This window comes from Lithobates pipiens, unplaced genomic scaffold, assembly GCF_037356315.1.
Source record: "Lithobates pipiens isolate NorthernLeopardFrog02 unplaced genomic scaffold, aLitPip1_a1.2 Scaffold_1, whole genome shotgun sequence".
Taxonomy (NCBI): Eukaryota; Metazoa; Chordata; class Amphibia; order Anura; family Ranidae; genus Lithobates; species Lithobates pipiens.
The window spans coordinates 219,227,719-219,250,481 of record NW_027507685.1 but is presented as its reverse complement, the minus strand read 5'-3'; the positions used below and the strand labels follow the sequence as shown (position 1 = coordinate 219,250,481).

Sequence of the window (22,763 nt, the reverse complement as noted above, 5' to 3'; positions counted from 1 at the left end):
AGCAACCAAAACTGTCCCTTTACATCAAAAGTGGTTTTAGACCAGCTAGAAAACAGCGATAATAAATTGTAATCACTCGCAGGAATTGAGCAATAGCGATTTGTGGGGAGATCCGTCATTAAATACTGAAAAGTAATGACAGTGACAATTCTACAGCTGAGCAAATTTCAGTGTTTTTGATTTGATTACATTATTGAATATTTTTTATTATTGTTATATTATTATTTGGTATAATTATTTATAGTTATTTATTATATTATAATTTATGATTTCATTTTTCAAACGTTATCATACCCGGGATGTCTGCTAGACTCTGGTTTGGACAGATTTAAGTGAGTTATTCCTAAGAATAAAGCCCCGTACACACGAGAGGACTTATGTCCGACAGACTTCCGAAGGAGTTCTGCCGGAGTTCTGCCGGAGTTCCGACAGAGTTCTGACGGACTTTTCGACTGAGCGGACTTGGCCACACACAATCACACCAAACTCAGACGGATTCGAACGTGATGACGTACGACTGGACTTAAATAAGGAAGTTCATAGCCAGTAGCCAATAGCTGCCCTAGCGTCGGTTTTAGTCCGTCGGAATAGCATACACACGAGCAAATTTTTCGGTAGGAACTGGGTCCGGCGGAGTTCCGTCGGAAAAAATTTGAAGCATGTTCCATTTTCTAAAGTCTGTCAGACTTTTGCGAGTCAAAAGTCCGTTGCAGCCCACAAACGATCGAATAGTCTGACGGAATCATTCCGTCGGACTTTGGATGTTGAAAAGTCCGCTCGTGTGTATGGGGCATTACAGGACTACAATATAAAACGCCAAATTTCCATGCAAAATAATTGTACTGCTTTCAGCACCCAAAATCCGAAATAATCATAATAATAATGGGAGGAGCAGCCAAGAGGCTCATGGTAACTCTGGAGGAGCTGCAGAGATCCACAGCTCAGGTGGGAGAATCTGTCCACAGGACAACTATTAGTTGTGCTCTCCACAAATCTGACCTTTATGGAAGAGTGGCAAGAAGAAGAAAGCCATTGTTGAAAAAAAGCCATAAGAAGACCTGTTTGCAGTTTGCGAGAAGCAAATGTGAGGGACACAGCAAACATGGAAGAAGGTGCTCTGGTCAGATGAGACCAAAATTGAACTTTTCTTCAGCAGGGACAGGGAAGCTGGTCAGAGTTGATGGGAAGATGGATGGAGCCAAATACAGGACAATCTTAGAAGAAAACCTGTTAGAGTCTGCAGAAGACTTGAGACTGGGGTGGAGGTTCACCTTCCAGCAGGACAACAACCCCAAACATACAGCCAGAGCTACAATGGAATGGTTTAGATAAAAGCATATTCATGGCTTAGAATGGCCCAGTCAAAGTCCAGACCTAAATCCAATTGAGAATCTGTGGCAAGACTTGAAAATTGCTGTTCACAGACGCTCTCCATTCAATCTGACAGAGCTTGAGCTTTTTTGTAAAGAAGAATGAGCAAAAATGTCCCTCTCTGTGCAAAGCTGGTAGAGACATCCCCAAAAAGACTTGCAGCTGTAATTGCAGTGAAAGGCGGTTCTACAAAGTATTGACTCAGGGGGGCGCTATACAAATATACATCACACTTTTCACATATTTATTTGTAAAAAATGTTGAAAACCATTTATCATTTTCCTTCCACTTCACAATTATGTGCCACTTTGTGTTGGTCTATCACAAAAAATCCCAATAAAATACATTTATGTTTCTGATTGTAACATGACAAAATGTGGAAAATCTCAAGGGGTATGAATACTTTTTCAAGGCACTTTACCCTCTTCATTTTCTATCTGATGACTAGCATGCAAAAAAACCCCAAAAATAACGGACAATCATTCGTCCGATAATCTTATTGTGTGTACTAGGCTTAAAATGAATGGGCTGTCAACATGGCCTGATGTGCTAAAATGTAACCCATTTTTTGTAACGCAAATGTTTTGCAACCATGTGTTGCCTTGCATTGCCTTAGTGTGTTGGGGGTGCCATTCGTTTAATATTAAAGTGTTTTACCACACCACACACATCATGCATTTAATGCATGTATATAAACCCAACATTTCATATTCCTGATATGTGCCTGCTGTACCATGTACTTGTATGAGAAAGTCCGATTGGATTTTGTTGTCGGAAAATCCAATGGTGTGTGGGCTCTATCGGACTTTTTCTGCTGGAATTTCCTAAAAAATGTTATCTAAAATTTTACGAACAACAAAATCCGATCTAACTTTTTCCAATTGTGTGTAGAGAATTCCGACGCACAAAGTGGCACGCATGCTGAGAAAAAATTTGGAGACTAAAGCTATTGGCTACTGGCCTCTACGTAGTCCCATTGTATGTTTTGTACATCACCTCTTTCCAAACGATCAGATTTTCCGACATCTTTGTACGTCGGCACAATGGTAGCGGTAGGCAAATGGGTGTACCTGTAAGTCCCCTTAAATTTGCAGGGCTAGTGGGCACGCGTGTACCCGCCTCATACAGCGTGACCTGTGGGCCTTGTGGACTCGATATTCCGCCGGTGCCCCACAATCGTGTCACAGAGCTACAGAACGGGGAGATGCCTGTGTAAACCAGGCATTTCCCTTTTCTGCCTAGTGACATGACAGAGATCACTGCTCTCTGTCATCGGGAACGGTGATCGCTGTCATGTAAGTTGTAGCCCACCCCCCACAGTTAGAATCACTCCCTAGGACACACGTAACCCCTTGATCGCCCCCTAGTGTTTAACCCCTTCCCTGCCAGTGTCATTTACACAGTAATCAGTGTGTTTTTATAGCACTGATCGCTGTATAAATGACAATGGTCCCAAAATAGTGTCAAAAGTGTCCGATGTGTCCGCCATAATGTCGCAGTCATGATAAAAATCGTAGATCCCCGCCATTACTAATAAAAAAATAATAATAATAAAAATGCCATAAATTCCCTATTTTGTAGACGCTATAACTTTTGCGCAAACCAATCAATATACGCTTATTGCATTTTTTCTTTACCAAAAATACATAGAAGAATACATATCGGCATAAACTGAGGGAACATTTTTTTTATACATTTATTGGGGATATTTATTATAGCAAAAAGTAAAAAATATTGCTTTTTTAAAATTGTTGCTCTTTTTTGTTTATAGTGCAAAAAATAAAAACCGCAGGGGTGATCAAATACCACCAAAAGAAAGCTCTATTTGTGGGAAAAAAAGGACGTCAATTTTGTTTCGTTGCAACGTCGTAATTGTCAGTTAAACCAGTTGCCGAATTGCAAAAAGTTCTCAGGAAGGGGGTAAAATCTTCCAGGGCTGAAGCGGTTAAAGGAGAAGAACAGCCAAAGCTCGTTTGTGGATCACAGGAGTGCAGTTTGTTCTGCACTCTACTGACCAGTTTTCAGCAGACAGCGGGCTGAAGCCTGCTATTGGCTGATGTGACAGAACCGGTCCAGGGTGGGGATCCGCCCACATGCCTGGAATGGCACCTAGCTCCGCCTCTCATTAAGCCACTGAGAGCCCCAGCCAGACACTCCCACCCCCTCCACAGCCCAGCACTTCAGTGAGCGCAGAGGAAGGGGGCAGACCAGGGAACCGCTTACTGACAGTCACCAGCTCTCTGGTCAAGGGGATCAGAGAAATGAGCGATCAGTGGTGTTTGATCCCTCGGTTATTAGTCTAATGCCGCGTACACACGATCAATCCCCCCGTGTGTAGCCTCCTGCATACTTTTTTGACCCGAAAGTACGGCGGACTTAGAATGCCGTGTTACACTCCAATCTTCCCGCCGGACTCGCATTTCGGCGGACAATCCGGCCATGTGTATGCCAGTCCACTGTACTTTTGAAATGAGCGGACTTTTCCCGCCCGGAGAAAAATCCGCTCATTTCGAGTGGGTCTCCAGGTAGGCGGGGCCGGCCCCGCCACCTGGTATGGACTTAAAGGGGAACCCCAACGCTGAAAAAAATCGGCGTGGGGGTCCCCCCAAAGTCCACAACAGACCCTTGTCCGAGCACGCTACCCGGCCGGTGAGCGAGCACCCCCCCCCTGAGCCGTACCAGGCCGCGTGCCCTCAACATTGGGGGTGTCTTGGGGAAGGGGGGCCGCGCGGCCCCCCCACCCCAAAGCACCTTGTCCCCATGTTGATGAGGACAAGGGCCTCTTTCCGACAACCCTGGCCGTTGGTTGTCGGGGTCTGCGGGCGGGGGGCTTATCGGAATCCGGGAGCCCCCTTTAATAAGGGGGCCCCCGGATACCGGCCCCCCACCCTATGTGAATGAGTATGGGGTACAATGTACCCCTACCCATTCACCTGTGAAAAAAAGTTAAAAAAAAACACAACACAGGGTTAAAATATTTTATTGCACAGCTCCGGGGTCTTCCGTCTTCGGGGGTCTTCTCGCCGGACTCATCCGCTATCTTCTTGTAGCTCTTTTGCTAGCGGAGGAGCCCGGCTTTCTTCCTCGCCGCCGGCCTCTTCTTCCGACTTTGGGGGTCTTGTCCCCCTCTTCGGTTCTTCTGCCGGGCCACCGCGTCTTCTTCTAGCTCTTTTACAGGCGGTGGCCCGGTCTTCTGTCGCCGCCGCCGCCGCCGCCGCCTTCATTTCAATCCGTTCATTTCAAAAGTAGGGCGGATAGTACGGCGGACTTAGTACGCCGTATTAGTCCGCTGAAAAAGTGCCGTGTGTGGGCAAGTAGCCCGTTCGGAAAGTCCGACGTACAGTCTGGCGGGAAGTCCACCAGACTAAGTACATCGGACAGACGGCTACGTGTGTACGCGGCTTTAGATTCCATGGGGGGACCGATATAGCATCCACCTAGGTAAGTATGATTTAAAAAAAAAATGTTCCTATACTTTTCTTTTAACCACTCATTTGCATACTCAACCTTCCCTGTGTCGGGACCCAAAGACCAACCTTTTATTTGCCAAAATCAATCAGCCCAAACAGAAAAATTTCAGATGTGATTCTCCATTTTTTTTTTTCATGTCAGTTGTTAAAAAATATTACTTACCATCAGTAAATTCAAATTCATAGGACAGATCCTCGGAACTATCATGTTTTACCCTTTTAAAATTAATTTCATTTCCCACTTGAGACAACCTAGAAGAAATGAAGAAAAGTTAAGGACCAAAGAAATATTTCCGTGGCAATCCCCTGTAGGTTGCCTTTACTGGGCCACACCTTTCATGACATATCTTCAAAGATTTAACACCAGAACAAGTATCTTAATCATGTGACTGTAGTTTTCAAATCTCATTGGCCTTAACTGAAGATAACTGTCACTTTTAAAAAAAATTTGTTTCCTTATCCTGGCATGTTAGCTTTGTGAAATGAGCCTAAAGAGTAGACATGTGCACACTGAAATATTTTGTTTCGGAATTTCGGTTTAGTCCGAAAAATACATTTATTTAATTACTCCCGAAATTCCTTTTTATTTATTTTGTTTCGTTAAAAAATGCATTTATATGAAAATCCGAATTAGTTAAGGTTGAATCTGTCAATTGAAGGCTTATGGTGTCTGTCGGATGTTCTAAGAAGATTCAACAAAGCAGCTAAACTGTACGACGCCACGATCGTACATTTCCGGTCGAATGCTCCGGCCACATGCTATAGTAGAATTCTAATGTTGTATGAATAGTAATAATTATAATTATTATTACTAGTCAAACAACATTAGAATTCTTCTATAGCCTATGGGCAGAGCATTTGACCGTAAATGTCCGCTTGCGGCGATCGTATGTTTTTAGCTGCTTCGTCGAATCTTCATGTCTCTATAATGTCAAATCTCTTCTCTCTATGTTGAATAATCTTGGACTAATAGAATTAGGATAGGCACATTTGAACGCAGGTTCGATAGACACAGATCGCTATTGTCACCGTCATGTCGAATCTATCTATATCGAACTGTTGTCGCGATGATATGAAAATATAATGAATACAAAAATAAAGCATTTTTTGATTTCAGATTTTGGATTCTGCGCGTTCGTTATCGATTTGTTAAAACAAACACGAAAATCTATGAAATGCATTCTGACGATGACAAATGTCTACTAAAGTGTATCTACCACTTGCCGACCACCCTATAGCAGTTTTACTGCTACAGGGTGGCCATGCTGCACAGGAACACGTATATATACGTGATCCTGCACTTCCGGTTATCGGGCGCGAGTGCGCGCCGCTGGCGGCTCGCTCCCACTGTGATACCACACAGCGTGTCCCGCTGATCGTTCAGTACACAGGCAGAACATATAGCACACTAAAAACATTAGCTAGACACACAGTTAAGCCTTTGATCGCCCCTGATTTTAACAGCCAGTGTCATTAGTACAGTGACACTGCATATATTTAGCACTGATCACTCTATTATTGTCACTGGACCCCAAAAAAGTGTCACTTAGGGGTTATTTACTAAAGGCAAATTCACTTTGCACTACAAGTGCACTTGGAAGTGCAATCACTGTAGATCCAAAGGGGACATGCAAGGAAAATAAAAAACATTTTAGCTTGCACATGATTGGATGATAAAATCAGAAGAGCTCCCCCTCATTTCAGATCTACCCCTCAGATTTACAGCGACTGCACTTCCAAGTGCTTTCGTAAATAACCCCCTAAGTGTCTGATTTGTCACCGGAAGTGACGCTGGCACACCAGAAATGATGTTTAGCACCAGCGTCATTTCCGGTGTGCCGGCGTCACTTAAGGTGCGACGGCGTCACTTCCGGTGCGATGGCGTCACTTACGGTGCGACGGCGCCTTGTGTATGATGCTTATTGTGTCCTCTCCTCGTTTTTCGCGCCAAACTTTTGGCGCCAAACGAGGTGGAGAGGGATAAAAGGATTGCTTAGTTTAGTGTCAATGGCTGATAAACCAGAGAGGGAGTCTGTCTGCTAGTAGGTAATAATAACGTTCTTTACTATGGCTTGACGCCATCTTTGGTTTAGATATTCATTTGATTAAAATCAACTTTGTATTTTAATTCCAGAAGGGGACTTTGGTATCTATACACCTTGAGGTTGCCCTCTTTTTGCTTATTATTTTGGAATTTCTGGATGTTGTATATTCAGGTAATTATTCATCAGTCGTGTCCTTTATTAGGACTTTTTTTACGGCAATTTGGCTTGTTGTGGCTAAGTGGTTCTTATCTTATTTTAAGGGGTTCCTGATAATATTTACATCTTGAAGTTTTCTCTTCATATTTCTCTTCCACTTTGAAAGCTGCTAGCTCCTCTCTTTATTTATAAATTGAGGTAGGCAAGTTCGTTATGTGGATCTTTGATTGAGCTCTGTTATTGAGTTATTTGAATACATTATTTATTATTGTTTTTTATTTGACAAACGGACCCCAGTGGGTATTGTTTTCCTTACTGATTTACCCCTCTCTATGGTATCATCAAAACTGATCCTCTTTTATCCACTTACTTTTGGATCATCATTTTCATTGAATGCGCAGGTCAGCTCTTAAAGCCAATTTTTGTCTATATGGTATTCTGCATGGCTGTAAATTGTAATATATATATTGTATGTTTTTGATTTTTGTCTTTTTTCATTCTAGTGATTATATGCATAACGGCTGATATAAACTGTCTTCCTGAAGAAACCCCATTTTGTATGGCAAAGCATGTAGAGACCAATCAGCATTGCAAATATCTTTATGCACTTTGTGATGTATTCTTTGAAATATAAAATTTATGTATTTATATGTTTTAAAATCTATTAAAATTTAGATTTTTCATATTTTCATTTGTTTTTTCTAAGTCCCACTGAAACTTTTTGAATTTATTCTATATATTTAAAGGGATGTGGCGGCTATAATTTTGTTTCAGTATTTCAGCTCCTATAAAAATCCTTCAATACAAAGCCATGCTGTGATAGTTTGACTAAAAATGACTCATGTAATATCCTTGCCAAAATAACTTTACATAATTTTTTTAAGACAAATAGGGATTTCTTTTGGTGGCATTTAGCAACGGCTGGGTTTTTGCTTTTTTACTATAAAAAGGAAAGAAAGACCAACCATTTTGAAAAAAATAACAAGCTTTTTTCTTACTTTCTGTAGCGCAGTGGCTAGGTAGATAGCACTTTTGCCTAGCAGCACTGGGGCTGTCATTTTGAATCTCAACCACGACACTACCTGCCTGGAGTTTGCATGTTCTCCCTGTGCCTGCATGGGTTTCTTTCCGGGTACTCCGGTTTGCTCCCACACTCCTAGGATGTGCTGAGAGGGTCATTGGCTTCTGTCTAAATTTGTCTCCCTGGATGTCCTCCTGAGAACGCACTTCTCACATCCCCCCTGGGGCACGCATCAGGAAGTGTCTGTGATTGCTGTGTCCCTTGGCCAATCACAGTGACCCTTTACCATGTGATCAGCTATGACCAATCACAACTGGTCACACGTAAACAGTCTTGCAGATTATCGCCTCTCCTTTCCTCACACAGAGAGAGTGTGTGAGGAAAGGAGAGGTGATTTGACAGGGCACAGGGAATACAGCATTTACACTGATAATCAGGGCACTGATGATCAGTGCCCTGATTATCAGTGCAGCCCCATAAGTGCACATCAGTGCAGTTTATCATTGCCCATCAGTGCCGCCTATCAGTGCCCATCAGTGCCGCCTATCACTGCCCATCAGTGCCACCTATCATTGCCCTTCAGTTCTGCATATCAGTGCCCATTAGTGCAGCCTATCACAACCATCAATGACACCTATTAGTGCCCATCAGTGCCCATCAGGGCAGCCTCGTCTGTGCAGCCTCATCAGTGCCCATCAATGAAGCCTCATAAGTTCCCATCAGTGCAGTGTCATCAGTGTACCTTCATCAGTGCCTATCAATGAAGCCTCATAAGTGCCCACCAGTGCAGTGTCATCAGTGTAGCCTCATCAGTGCCCATCAGTGCAGTATCATCAGTGTAGTCTCATCAGTGCAACCTCATCAGTGCCCATCAGTGCAGTGTCATCAGTGTAGTTTCATCAGTGCAGCCTCATCAGTGCCCATCAATGAAGCCTCATAAGTGCCCATCAGTGTAGTCTCATCAGTGCAGTCTCATCAGCGCACATCAGTGAAGAAGAAAAAAATGCTTATTTGCTAAATTTTATATTAGAAATTAGAAAAACTTTTTTCAAAATTTTTGGTCTTTAGCAAAAAATAAATACAGTACCACCAAAAGAAAGCTCTGTCTAAAAAATGTGGGTGCAGTGTTGCATGGCTGCGCAATTCTCATTCAAAGTGGGACAATGCTGAAAGGTGAAAATTGGCCTGGGCAGAAAGGGGGTGAAAGTGCCCGGTTTTAAGCTTGTTAGCGTAACTTCAAAAGTAATTTTTCCTATTTTTAATTCTCCAGCTTCCATTAAAATAATACAGGGTGATTCTGCTATGGAGATCCTTGTCCAGACACTTCCTGTTATAGGGTGACAAGTCTCCCAGCTGTGCTCCTGTTTTATCACTCTGTTACATGTTTCCAGATGTAGTCTGCAAGCACCTATGCCCAGGGCTCGAGTCCTGTGGGAACGCATGGGAATGGCGTTCCCGTACTATTTCCACAATGGGAACGCCGTTCCCATTAGCCGCCTGAGGCTATTCAGTGCGTAGTCTGCCGCTCCTCTGCCGCCCGAGTGACTGGTTGCTAGGCTAGGGCCGCTCCGCGTCTAGCAACCGGTCACATGACGTCGGCCGTACACATGGGCACGCACTGGAGTCAGCGCATCCAGCGACAGACACACGCCGCTGGGATCCGGACTGTCTCCTCCCTCCCCTCTACCCAGTGCCAGACAGTCCAGGCCTCCTGGGGCCACAGCCGCTGCACTGCTACCAGTTTACTTCTCTCCCAAGAAATAAACCAGGTTAGTCACTAGTATGTTAAGTTGCACTCTGCATTACCCAATTCTCTGCATTACCCAATACTCTGCATTACCCAATACTCTGCAATACCCCTCCAATACTCTGCATTACTCCGCCAAAACTCTGCAATACCCAATACTCTGCATTACTCCACCAATACTCTGCATTACCCAATACTCTGCATTACTCCACCAATACTCTGCAATACTCAATACTCTGCATTACTCCACCAATACTCTGCAATACCCCACCAATACTCTGCATTACTCCACCAATACTCTGCAATACTCAATACTCTGCATTACTCCACCAATACTCTGCATTACTCAATACTCTGCAATACCCCACCAATACTCTGCATTACTCCACCAATACTCTGCATTACTCAATACTCTGCATTACTCCACCAATACTCTGCATTACTCAATACTCTGCAATACCCCACCAATACTCTGCATTACTCCACCAATACTCTGCATTACTTCACCAATACTCTGCATTACCCAATACTCTGCAATACCCTGCCAATACTCTGCATTACTCCACCAATACTGTGCATTACTCCACCAATACTCTGCTTTACCCAATACTCTGCATTACTCCACCAATACTCTGCAATACTCAATACTCTGCATTACTCCACCAATACTCTGCAATACCCCACCAATACTCTGCATTACTCCACCAATACTCTGCATTACTCAATACTCTGCATTACTCCACCAATACTCTGCATTACTCAATACTCTGCAATACCCCACCAATACTCTGCATTACTCCACCAATACTCTGCATTACTCAATACTCTGCATTACTCCACCAATACTCTGCATTACTCAATACTCTGCAATACCCCACCAATACTCTGCATTACTCCACCAATACTCTGCATTACTTCACCAATACTCTGCATTACCCAATACTCTGCAATACCCTGCCAATACTCTGCATTACTCCACCAATACTGTGCATTACTCCACCAATACTCTGCTTTACCCAATACTCTGCATTACTCCACCAATACTCTGCATTACTCAATACTCTGCAATACCCCACCAATACTCTGCATTACTCCACCAATACTCTGCATTACCCAATACTCTGCAATACCCCGCCAATACTCTGCATTACCCAATACTCTGCAATACCCCGCCAATACTCTGCATTACCCAATACTCTGCATTACCCAATACTCTGCAATACCCCGCCAATACTCTGCATTACCCAATACTCTGCAATACCCCGCCAATACTCTGCAATACCCTGCCAATACTCTGCAATACCCTGCCAATACTCTGCAATACCCAATACTCTGCAATACCCCACCAATACTCTGCAATACCCTGCCAATACTCTGCAATACCTTGCCAATACTCTGCAATACCCTGCCAATACTGTGCAATACCCAATACTCTGCAATACCCAATACTCTGCAATACCCTGCCAATACTGTGCAATACCCAATACTCTGCAATACCTAATACTCTGCAATACCCTGCCAATACTCTGCAATACCCAATACTCTGCAATACCCTGCCAATACTCCGCATTACCCAATACTCTGCAATACCCTGCCAATACTCTGCAATACCCTGCCAATACTCTGCAATACTCTGCAATACCCTGCCAATACTCTGCAATACCCAATACTGTGAAATACCCCGCCAATACTCTGCAATACCCCGCCAATACTCTGCAATACCCTGCCAATACTCCGCAATACCCTGCCAATACTCCGCAATACCCAATACTCTGCAATACCCAGTCAATACTCTGCAATACCCAGTCAATACTCTGCCATACCCTGCCAATACTCTGCAATACCCTGCCAATACTCTGCAATACATACCCTGCCAATACTCTGCAATACATACCCTGCCAATACTCTGCAATACCATGCCAATACTCTGCATTACATACCCTGCGATACTTACTCTGCAATACTTACCCTGCCGATACTCTGCAATACCCTGCCAATACTCTGCAATACATACCCCGCTGATACTCTGCAATACCCTGCCAATACTCTGCAATACTTACCCTGCCAAGACTATTCCAGTTTGTGGGATATTTTCTAATTTGCTGTATTTGAATTTGGAACAGGGTGTATTTGTGTTAGAAATTCCCTGCGAGGGAAAGATCATCACCCATTGTGTTGATTATTCTGTTTGACAACTTAACTTATTTTGTTTTTGTAAACTGGCACTTTACAATAAATGTACTGTATTTTCTGTGAAATATATATGCATATGAGCGTACCTTTATTTATTTTTTATTTTTTTGGTGTGGGAGTGGATCTTGGGTGGGAGTTCCCACACTTTTTTCCCCAGGACTTGACCCCTGTGCACAGACATGTTCCATGTTTATGATACATAGTCCTTCTGCAAACTAAATGTCATTCAGCTGTAATTTACATCTACTTTAATACTGGCAACTTACGGATTGTAGGAAAAACTGATATTTGCTTCTTTCTCATTTGCAGAAATTCTGGAAAAGATGTATACTACTCCTTTCATTTTAAACTCTGTCTCTGATGATGATAACTGAAAGTTCCAAAGTCCATTTATCTGTAAAACATGCATTGGTGTTAGTTTACCCCGTTGCTTTCCAAACACAATCTACAGAACAGTACAAACAGCAAAGATGATGAGATTTGATATATACTGTACAGAATCGCTTTACCTGATTGGCTGCTGTGGGTTTCTCTACGTTGCATATTGCTAATCACCTTCGTACACAAGGACACAAGGACACAAGGACATGAGCCTTTTAGAGCAAGGACATTTACAGAGTACTTAAGTTTTAAGTGGCCACATACCAATTCCTCAGTATAATTTCAGAAAACAGTCATATATGTAGCAGGATTTTTTACAAAAAAGGACCCATGTGGTCATTCTTTGAAAGTCAGATAATATTTTCTTACTTAGTTTATTGCTTCATAGTTTAGACCAGCCTATCTGAACCAGGGTTCCATGGAATCTTAAAGTTCCTCCAGAGGTTGCTAGGTTTCCTTGAACAAGGCCTAATTGACCTCCCATCTAATGGTACCTGAATGGTTCCAGGGCCAACGCCATGTGGCAGAGCCAGCTGCTTGGCATCAGTTATGTTTTGGCTGTTGACTCTTCCCACTGACCACCAATGTAAGCCGCATTTCTCCCACTGACCCCCAATGAATTGGTTTTAGAAGATGTTCCCCAGGACTAAAATTTTTTTAAGGTGTCCCTTTGGGGTAAAGAGTTGAGAAAGATTGGGTTTAGACAATGATCACAATTTAGAATGTAAAAAAAGTTGCACGGACCTGTAGACCTAAAGTAAAGCGGAACTAAACCCATTTATTTAATGGTGTTGCACGGACCTGTAGACCTAAAGTAAAGCAGAACTAAACCCATTGATTTAATGGTGTTGCACGGACCTGTAGACCTAAAGTAAAGCAGAACTAAACCCATTGATTTAATGGTGTTGCACGGACCTGTAAACCTAAAGTAAAGCAGAACTAAACCCATTTATTTGATGTTTTTAAAAAAACAGTTACATTCCCAGCATGTGTGGAATGCTAAGATACTTGTTTGTGCTTTCAAGCAAACTTTCAAACCATCAAATGGCTGGTGCCATAAATGATCACGTGCAGCATCATGGCAGTTGCAGATCAATCAGAGACTATGATGGCAGCTTACAATGAATGGGAGAGACAAAGCCGCCCCGGGTGAAATGATCCTCCCTCTGATGACTGGGTGCTGGTCCAGTACGTGGTCTGAACGCAATATCCAATATAAGAGAAAAGGTGACCACACTCAAGATTGCAGAGAACAAAAAGCTTTATTCCATAATATCCATGGATACTATCAAAACATGATCACGATACAAACAGACAGCAGCAAGATTCACCTGCAGTCTGTTTATATCGTAATCATGTTTTGATAGTATCCATGGATTTTATGGAATAAAGCTTCTCATCCTCTGCATTCTGGAGTGTGGTCACCTTCTCTTACATTGGATAAGATGGTAGCTGAAAAGGGGAGGAGGCTTTAGTTCTGCTTTAATACAAAGCTGTCAATAGGTTTCTGACAGCATCATGGTTTATATCAAATTAATCAGCTATCACCTCACAATCCATCAAAGAAGCCTACAGACCTTGCAATTAATAAAGCAGGGGGGAGGAAGAGGTCTTTACACTTTGAGGCTCCAGATAGACCGCAAGCATTTGTCATTTTCCAAGGATCAGAGTTAATATGTTTTCATCTATCATATAGACCTAAAATATGGGTCACAGGGAGATGAAAATGAGCAGATGATGTAAAATCAGAAAGACAACGTATAGGAGTCAGTAGGGCAGTGTATAGGACTCAGTAGGGCAGTGTACAAGGGGTCAGCAGGGCAAAGGATACATTCAGAAGTTTGTAGGGCAATGTACAGAGGGTTAGCAGGGCAGTGTACAGGGGGTAGCAGGGCAGTTTACAGGGGGTTAGCAGGGCAGTGTACAGGGGGCTAGCAGGGCAGAGGACAGGGGCAGCAGGGAAGTGTACAGGGGTTAGCAGGGCAGAGGACAGGGGCAGCAGGGCAGTGTACAGGGGGTTAGCAGGGCAAAGGACAGGGGGCAGCAGGGCAGTGTGCAGTTGATCAGCAGGACAGAGGGTGAGATATTAGAAGGGCAGTGTACAGGTGGTAGGTAGGGCAGAGGATAGGGATCAGCAGAGCAGAGAACAAAAGTTATCATGGCAGAAGACAAGGGTCAGTAAGGCAGAGGACAGGGGTCAGCAAGGTAGGGTAAAGGGAGTTAGCAGGTTAGATGACAGGGGTCAACAGAGAAGAAGATAGGGTCACTTCTGGCAGAGCACTCAGCAGACCTCCTACTGCCACACAGTAGATAGCTGAGATCTGATTCCCTTACAGACACAGGCTCAATCTGCATAGTGTGCAGCAGGCTATTGCAGTTGCGCTGCCATTCCAATCTGGCAATTTTACAGGCCACAACTGCAACAGAGCAGCCAGCTACACACTGGGGGTTATTTACTAAAGGAAAATCCACTTTGCACTGCACGTGTACTTTAAAGTGCACTGAAAGTGCACTTGGAAGTAAATTTGCTGTAGATCCGAGGGGAACATGCAGGGAGAATAAAAAACAGTATTTTAGCTTGCACATGATTGGATGATAAAATCAGCAGAGCTTCCACTCATTTCAGATCTACCCCTTAGATTTAGAGTGACTGCATTTCCAAGTGCACTTTCAGGGCAAAGTGGATTTGCCTTTCGTAAATAACCCCCACAGGCCGTGTCTGTAAAATAATCAGATTTCAACTATGTGCTGTATTGGGAGGAGAAGATCTGTTGAATGCCCTGTGTGCAAAAATTCCTCCTCCTCTTCCCACTCCAAATCCCCCCTTTCAGCACAAATCTTTGCCCCCCCGCCTCCAATTCCACCTACTAGCTCAAATCCCCCCAATTCCCTCCTCCTAAAACAAACTCTCCCCACCCCAAAAGTCACCTCTCATAGTACACATTCTCTTTTCTCTCAATTTTTCCATCCTAGCAAAAATCCTCACCCTCAAATCCCCCCCCTCCTAGCACAAACCTCGTCCTGCAAATCCCACCCTCCTAGCACAAATTCTCACCCCAAATCTCCCCTAGCACAGTGTTTCTAAACCTTCGTTCTGTCATAGCACCCTTTGAAAGTATGAAAAATCTTAATGCACCCCAATCTAAAATGGGATCCCCTATCACATCACCCCCCTTTCCCACCAGAGTCTTCAGTCCCCCCTTATACCGGAGTCCTCAGATCCTCTTTCACATCAGAGTCCTCAATCCCCCCCTCCCACCTTTAGATAACAGTCCTCAGTAGCCCCCCCCCCCCAATATTTCACAAGAGGGTTCTACCTTCTCATCTTCACCATAGCATGACTGTGCTAGCATGACAGTGGGAGGAAGAAGGAGCAGGTCTAAAGACAAGTAGATTTTTGCCCCCTTCTGAATGCTGTGGCTGCCCTAAATGCCCTGGATAGGCATGTGTTATGATGATGCTGGTGTCTGACCTAAATATTGCATGCAGTGCAGCACCCCTTACAACCCCAGATAGCACACCAGTCAGCTGACAAACTACAGGTGGTGGCAAGCTAAAATAATGTATCTGGCATGGGTATGTGGGCACAGTGGAAAAGTTGATCATGCAGGGTTTCCAGCTTGCAGTATAGGTTGAGGAATCTCATAAGTGTGTGGTAATCACTAAGCGTCTCTATAACCTTTTCGGTAGTGCTGTCGATTTCTGCAAGGTCTATGCCTACCTGTGTGTTTTGGGTGAGTCGGCCTCTAGTGGTGGCCAGCAGTATTGTGGTCTGTGAGCTCTGTTTTAACTCCCCAAAGGCAGACGTTTCCTTATTCCTCCACTACCAAACAAGCATCTCACGCCATGGGTATAATTCCGCCTGCTTTGCAAAGTAAGGGCACACAGATTTTCTTTTCAATCATTCTTATGGAGAATTCTCAATTTTAAACATAGAAAAGTCAGAACAGCAAACTCTTAAACGTTACAAAATGAACATGGAGCATCAGTCAGGTAGTCCCACCTAAGCTCTGCAGGGCCATTGGGACAAACAAGAAATTTAAGGAAAAAGGCACAATAGTAGCATTATATGATTGTGTATTAAGTAAGACATTAATTACACCAGTCAACCCAAGCTTTCCAGGAGTATTCAAAGGTGGTTATTGATTTTGATATGATAGAAAGGTCCCTTTTATATGCATAATGGATTTTAAGCAGAGCAAGTACTTTGGATGGATTGGGTGCCAGCTCCACTCTCTAAAATCCCGTTATAGTAATTTTTCTGCTACAATTGTACAGAAATTGGATGGGTGACATTCAGTTCGCAGCTTTAATAATGCTAGAGCAGGATCTGGGGAACACATATTTTCTTTAATAAGTTGTATTTACGGAGCTAAACTATAGAAATGTTGTTTAGAGCAGAGATTTTGTTCTCTCCCACCAAAGAATTAATGTCTCTAGCTCACTCACCTGGGTAAAGTTAGGGGGGGTCCCTTTAATTTGAGTTCTGCAGTCCACAGGGTTTCCATAGGTGATGTGCAGAAGCAAAAAGAGTGACAAAAGGAGAGGGACAGTCCCCATGGTTATTGGTGACAGTGACACCGCTGACAATTATTGTTACAATTTCTTATATAGTCTTATAAAAAAGCATTGCCTTGCCTACACTTCATCACCTCCTCCTCTACCAGTGCCCACTGACCTTTGGTCCGCAAACGACAAGAGGATAACTGCGGTCTGTCCTGGTCAAATATTAGCCAAATTCCTGTGGACAGAAGTAAACAAAGTGTCCAGTCAAAGCCATGGAACGCTTGGCGGAGTACATGGACCTCCGGCAACTTCTACCAGTCCCACAGTATTCTTAAGGGACATGATTTACACACAAATTAACATTAATGGCATCCCAGTCTTAGTCCATAGGGTTCAATTTTGAGTTGACCCAACCCTTTGCAGCTATAACAGCTTCAACTCTTCTGGGAAGGCTGTTTACAAGGTTTAGGAGTGTGTCTATGGGAATGTTTGACCATTCTTCCAGAAGTATATTTGTGAGGTCAAGCACTGATGTGGAGGAGAAGGCCTGGCTCGCAGTCTCCACTCTAACTCATCCCACAGGTCTTCTATCGGGTTGAGTTCAGGACTCTGTGCAGGTCAGTCAAGTTCCTCCACCCCAAACATGCTCATCCATGTTTTGATGGACCTTGCTTAAGTGCTTATATACATGGGTCCTCTCACCCATACAGCGAGAATGGTTTATTAAGGTTGGAGCCGCCTGTTAGTCTATGAGGATGCAGCGGTTGTACAAAACAACTGCAGGTCCTATTAGAGAAATAAGTGATAAGGGGCGCTGTGTGATAATAATATGTGCCTTCTCTATACGACCATATAACATGGAATAAAATGACATGTGCAAATAAAGTGAAAATGAATACCTAACTAGAAAAAACTAATATAGACCATAGATTAATAAATCAGTGCAAATATAAAGTGCAATGTTTGGATGAACGAGTGAATAAAAATATAACATTGAAAAAGTCCATAGTGAAAATTAGTAATGACTAAAATCTTGATGGCAGAGAAGAAATCCTTCACCATACAACATGATATAACATGAAAATGCTCAGACATGAAAGCTGCTCACCAGATGGCTATGACCTCTTTATTTAAAAAGATGGTCTAATGCACTGGAGGGATATCCAAATAGGAACCCTTAGTTAATGGATGAAGCCTCTGTGTCCTCCTCTCCTCCAAATTCTCTCATAAGGAAACAGAAAGGCAATTACTGTAAGTGGTCTGATGAGACCAAGATAAACTTATTTGGTTCAGATGGTGTCAAGCGTGTGGCGGGAACCAGGTGAGGAGTACAAAGACAAGTGCGTCTACAGTCAAGCATGGTGGTGAGAGTGTCATGGTCTGGGGCTACATGAGTGCTGCCAGCACTGGAGAACTACAGTTCATTGAGGGAACCATGAATGCCAACATGTACTTTGACGTACTGAACCAGAGCATGATCCCCTCCCTCCGGAGACTGGGAAGCAGGGCAGTATTCCAACATGGTAACGACCCCAAACACACCTCCAAGATGACCATTGCCTTGCTAAAGAAGCTGAGGGTAAAGATGATGGACTGGCCAAGCATGTCAATCCTATTGAGCATTTGTGGGGCATCCTCAAATGGAAGGTGGATGAGCGCAAGGTCTCTAACATCCACCAGCTCTGTGATGTCATCATGGAGGAGTGGAAGAGGACTCCAGTGGCAACCTGTGAAGCTCTGGGGAACTCCATGCCCAAGAGGGTTAAGGCAGTGCTGGAAAATAATGGTGGCCACACAAAATATTGACACTTTGGGCCCAATTTGGACATTTTCACTTAGGGGTGTACTCACTTTTGTTACCAGCGGTTTAGACATTAATGGCGTGTTGAGTTATTTTGAGGGACAGCAAATCTTACACTGTTATACAAGCTGTACACTCACTACTTTACATTGTAGCAAAGTGTCATTTCTTCAGTGTTGTCACATGATTTTAGGACAGTTCAGAAAATGCAAACTCTTGACCTTGAAGAGTTATCCGGCACAGTCCAGCACATATATATATATATGTGTATCAATGTCATATACCTGCTCCTGTTCATACACACTGTTAAATAATGTTATATAACTTAAGCCTCACCTTCACAACGTGCACCGCCTTCTTCTGGAAAGTTTTTATTTGAGTGTTTGGAGATCCTGGTGAGCCTGGTATACTTTTGGGTGCCACCGAGGGAGATACACCTTTACCTGGGAATTAGCACAGGTATGTCTGTTTGTGGATCCTTGTCAGGACCTTCTATCAATATTTGTTACTCAAATGAAAGCAAATGAGAGTTCTCTTGTTGTAAAAGAATAATGTGCAATGTCTTCCTCATAATTTTAAGGGGATGAGGAAAAAGGCCTGCTTCATATAATATATTTATTGTATATATATTTAATATGAAACAGGTAACGGGTACATTCGGTGGGACTGACAACAGTAGAACATTTCTAACATAGCTTATTAAATGTAAATGATAAAGTTTATTTTTGTTAAAATATAAATAATATTAATAATATAAATAATAATAGTAATAGTATTTCTAATAATAAAATTCATTATTATTCATATTGGTATTATTATAATTCTTCTTCTTATTATTATTATTATTATTAATATTAATATTTGAACACAAATATAACATATCTCCTTTTTGATTAATAATAATATGATTATTATTATGATGGCCATTATTATTATTATGTACATATACATGAATAAATTTAGAATACATCTCATTTTGAATGGAAAGATATTATAATTATTATTAGTAATAATAATAATAATAATTAATAATAATAATGTATTACTATTATTATTATTATTATTATTGTTATTAATATTATTATTATGACTTGAACAAAAATGTATTCAATGCAAATATATTATGATTATTATTATTATTATTATTAACATAATATTTGTAGTAATTGTAGCAGTCAGTGTGGTGAATTTACTGAAGACAAATATACTGTGCACTTTATAAGCACAGTTGCCTAAGAGCTTAGTAAATGAGATTCACTTTGCAAAGAATATCCAATCACATGCAAGGGAAGAAAAAAAACAGCACTTTTGCTTGCACGTGATTGGATGATGGAAGTCAGTAGAGCTTCCCCTCCTTTACTAAGCTTTGGAGTAACTGCACTTGCAAAGTGCACAGTCTATTTGCCTTTAGTAAATCCACCCCAAAGTTTTCATTCTGTATGTTTTTTTTTTCTTTTTTTACTTCTGTAACCTGCGTAGAACACTTTTACTAACATATGTCAAAGTTGCAAAATTGTGTTCAGATTTATTTTACCTTCCATCACTAAGAGGTTAAACACATTTATTTTTGTCTATTTATTTTTACTATTTATATGGTGCCAACTTGGAGATTGATTTACTAAAGGCAAATATACCGTACTGTGCACTGCAAGTGCAGTTGGGCTAGATCTGAGGGGAAGCTCTGCTGATTTCAATCATCCAATCATCCAATCATGACATGCACAAGCAAAAATGTTTTTTTTTTCTTACATGTTCCTTTCAGATTTAGAGCACTTGCAGTGCACAGACTATTTGCCTTTAGTAAATCAGCCCCATATTATTCTTTATTAAGTAGTAGTACATAGATCTATTAATGTCAGTCCCTGTTCCAGGACAGAACTCACCATCGTATGCCCTCATACACATACGAGACCAATCTGAGAGGATGTCCATCGACCCACTACTACATTTTTGGATTGGGGGAAACTGGAGCATTTGAAGGAAAAACTCATAATGGGGAGAGAATATAAAATTTAAGTCAATTTCTATTGTGGTGTTCAAACACTAGACATGAAGTTATAGGGCAAAACTCTAACCATGTATATAGGCATACCAGACCCTTATTCAAGCATGCAGCTTGGCAGGCCAGGAAAGGGGAGGAGACGAGCGAGCGCCCCATCTCCCCTCCTGAAACATACTAGGCCACATGCCGTCAACATGGAGGGGGTGCTTTGGGACAGGGGGGACTCTGCCCCCCCCCACACCAAAGTACCTCGTCTCCATGTTGATGGGGACAAGGGCCTCTTCCCCACAACCCTGGGCTGTGGTTGTGGGGATCTGTGGGTGGGGGGCCACCCACAGACCCCCATCCATGTGAATGAGTATCGGGTACACATACCTCCCAAATGTCCCTGATTTTGAGGGACTGTCCCTGATTTGGAGCAATGTCCCTCTGTCCCTCATTCCTCCTCATTTGTCCCTCATTTTGGTCTGATCTATATAGTTGTATATAAAATGCACTTTTTATCTTTCAAAAAGTGTTTCCCAGTGCTAAACCTTTCATCTAATTTCTAAATTACTGCATCTGCACATTTTAAAAGCCAATATAAAAGAATAGTAGTGGTACAAAAAAGTCCTTGTGAATTTAATTAACCTTTTTTTGGTTTATTCTCCTTTAAGGGGGTGTGTCAGGGGTGTGCCCTATGCCTACATACATTTGTTAGGAGGTGTCCCTCATTTCCATCTCAAAATGTTGGGAGGTAGGGGTACATTGTACCCCTACCCATTCACCAAAAAAAGTGTAAAAAGTGAATAAAGACAGTACACAAGCTTTTGACGATTCCTCTATTAAAAAATAAAAAATAATGTCCGGCCACATCAAAGCCAGAGGTTTTATTTGGGCTTTTTCCGGGTGCGGTAGTAGTGGGTGATTGATGATTGATTTACAAAGCGGGGGATATTGTTTTTTATTTTTTTAACCCCCCTAGCGGTAATCCCGAGTCTGGCTCGGGTTAGGAATTTACTGGTAGAAGCGGTAAGCCCGAGCCAGACTCGGGATCGCTTCGCTGGATGCAGGGGAGGACACAGGGAGACTTACTTACCTTGTCCTCTGGATCCAGCGATGTCCTCTGCGTTGTGTGATCGAGCTGTCCTCCGCTCGATTCACAGTGCCGAATGCCGCCGAGCTCCTTTCCCTGCGACGTTACGGCGCACGGGAGCGGAGAACGGCGGCAAATTCAAAAAAGTAAAAATACACAAAAAACACACACAGCACTGTAATCTTACAGATTACAGTGCTGTATTAAAAAATACACACCCCCTTTGTCCCTAGTGGTCTGTGCAATGCCCTGCATGCACTTTTATATTATAAATATAATAAATACTGTTTTCTGCCTGGAATTTGGAGATTGCCCATAGCAACCAAAAAGTGTCCCTTTTTCAGTGTTTTTGGATTTGATTACATTATTGAATAATTTTTTGTATTCTTTATTATATTGTAAACTTTATCATACCCGGGATGTCTGCTAAACTCTGGTTTGAACAGATTTAAGAGAGTTATTCCTAAGAATTACAGGACTACAAAATAAAACGCCAAATTCCCATGCTAAATAATTGTACCGCTTTCAGCACCTAAAACCGGACTGAATCATACCACCAGGGAGGTTAATATAGGAATTGTCAAAAACTCGTATACTGTCTTTATTCACTTTCTTACAAATTTTTGTACCATATACTCATTCGCATAGAGGGGAACTGGTATCTGGGGGTCCCTCCATGTTGAGGGCATGTGGCCTGGTATGGTTTAGAAGGGGGGCGCTCACTTGCCCCCCCCCCCTTGGCCTGCCAGGCTGCATGCTCGGATAAGGGTCTGGTATGGAATTTTGGGGACCCCATGACGTTTTTTTTATTTTATTATTTTATCATGGGGTTTGCCTTAGAATCCACACCAGAGCCGGAAGGGCCTGGTATGGATTGGGAGGGGGGGGGGGGGGGGAGTATGGGGACCCCACGCTGTATTTTGTTGGATTTTTCTATTGCTGGCATTGTTTTGTTTACATTTCAGCTGTCAGTGTGGAAGCTCGCTGACAGCTAA

General features: G+C 42.6%; 2 protein-coding genes across 4 annotated transcripts in view; one reads left to right on the top strand and one right to left on the bottom strand.

Moving 5' to 3' along the window:
- Positions 1 to 17,050, bottom strand: part of LOC143983309 (uncharacterized) — an 87,523-nt gene extending 70,473 nt beyond the window's left edge. For both annotated transcript variants that reach the window (XM_077482847.1, XM_077482855.1), the window contains exons 1-3: positions 16,834 to 17,050; positions 12,270 to 12,397; positions 5,005 to 5,093 (exon numbers count right to left, since the gene is read on the bottom strand). In XM_077482847.1, the coding sequence (XP_077338973.1) occupies positions 5,005 to 5,093; positions 12,270 to 12,397; positions 16,834 to 16,944 (328 nt within the window). In that variant the 5' untranslated portion in view covers positions 16,945 to 17,050. The remainder of the gene's footprint in view (positions 1 to 5,004; positions 5,094 to 12,269; positions 12,398 to 16,833) is intronic.
- The window catches only part of LOC143983337 (uncharacterized), a 37,796-nt gene continuing 31,248 nt past the window's right edge, over positions 16,216 to 22,763 (top strand). Inside the window, exon 1 of one of the 2 annotated variants that reach the window (XM_077482907.1) lies at positions 16,216 to 16,258. In XM_077482907.1, the coding sequence (XP_077339033.1) occupies positions 16,231 to 16,258 (28 nt within the window). In that variant the 5' untranslated portion in view covers positions 16,216 to 16,230. Of the gene's footprint in view, positions 16,259 to 19,000; positions 19,151 to 22,763 lie in introns of those variants that run through there. The other variant, XM_077482916.1, reaches the window with a different exon arrangement.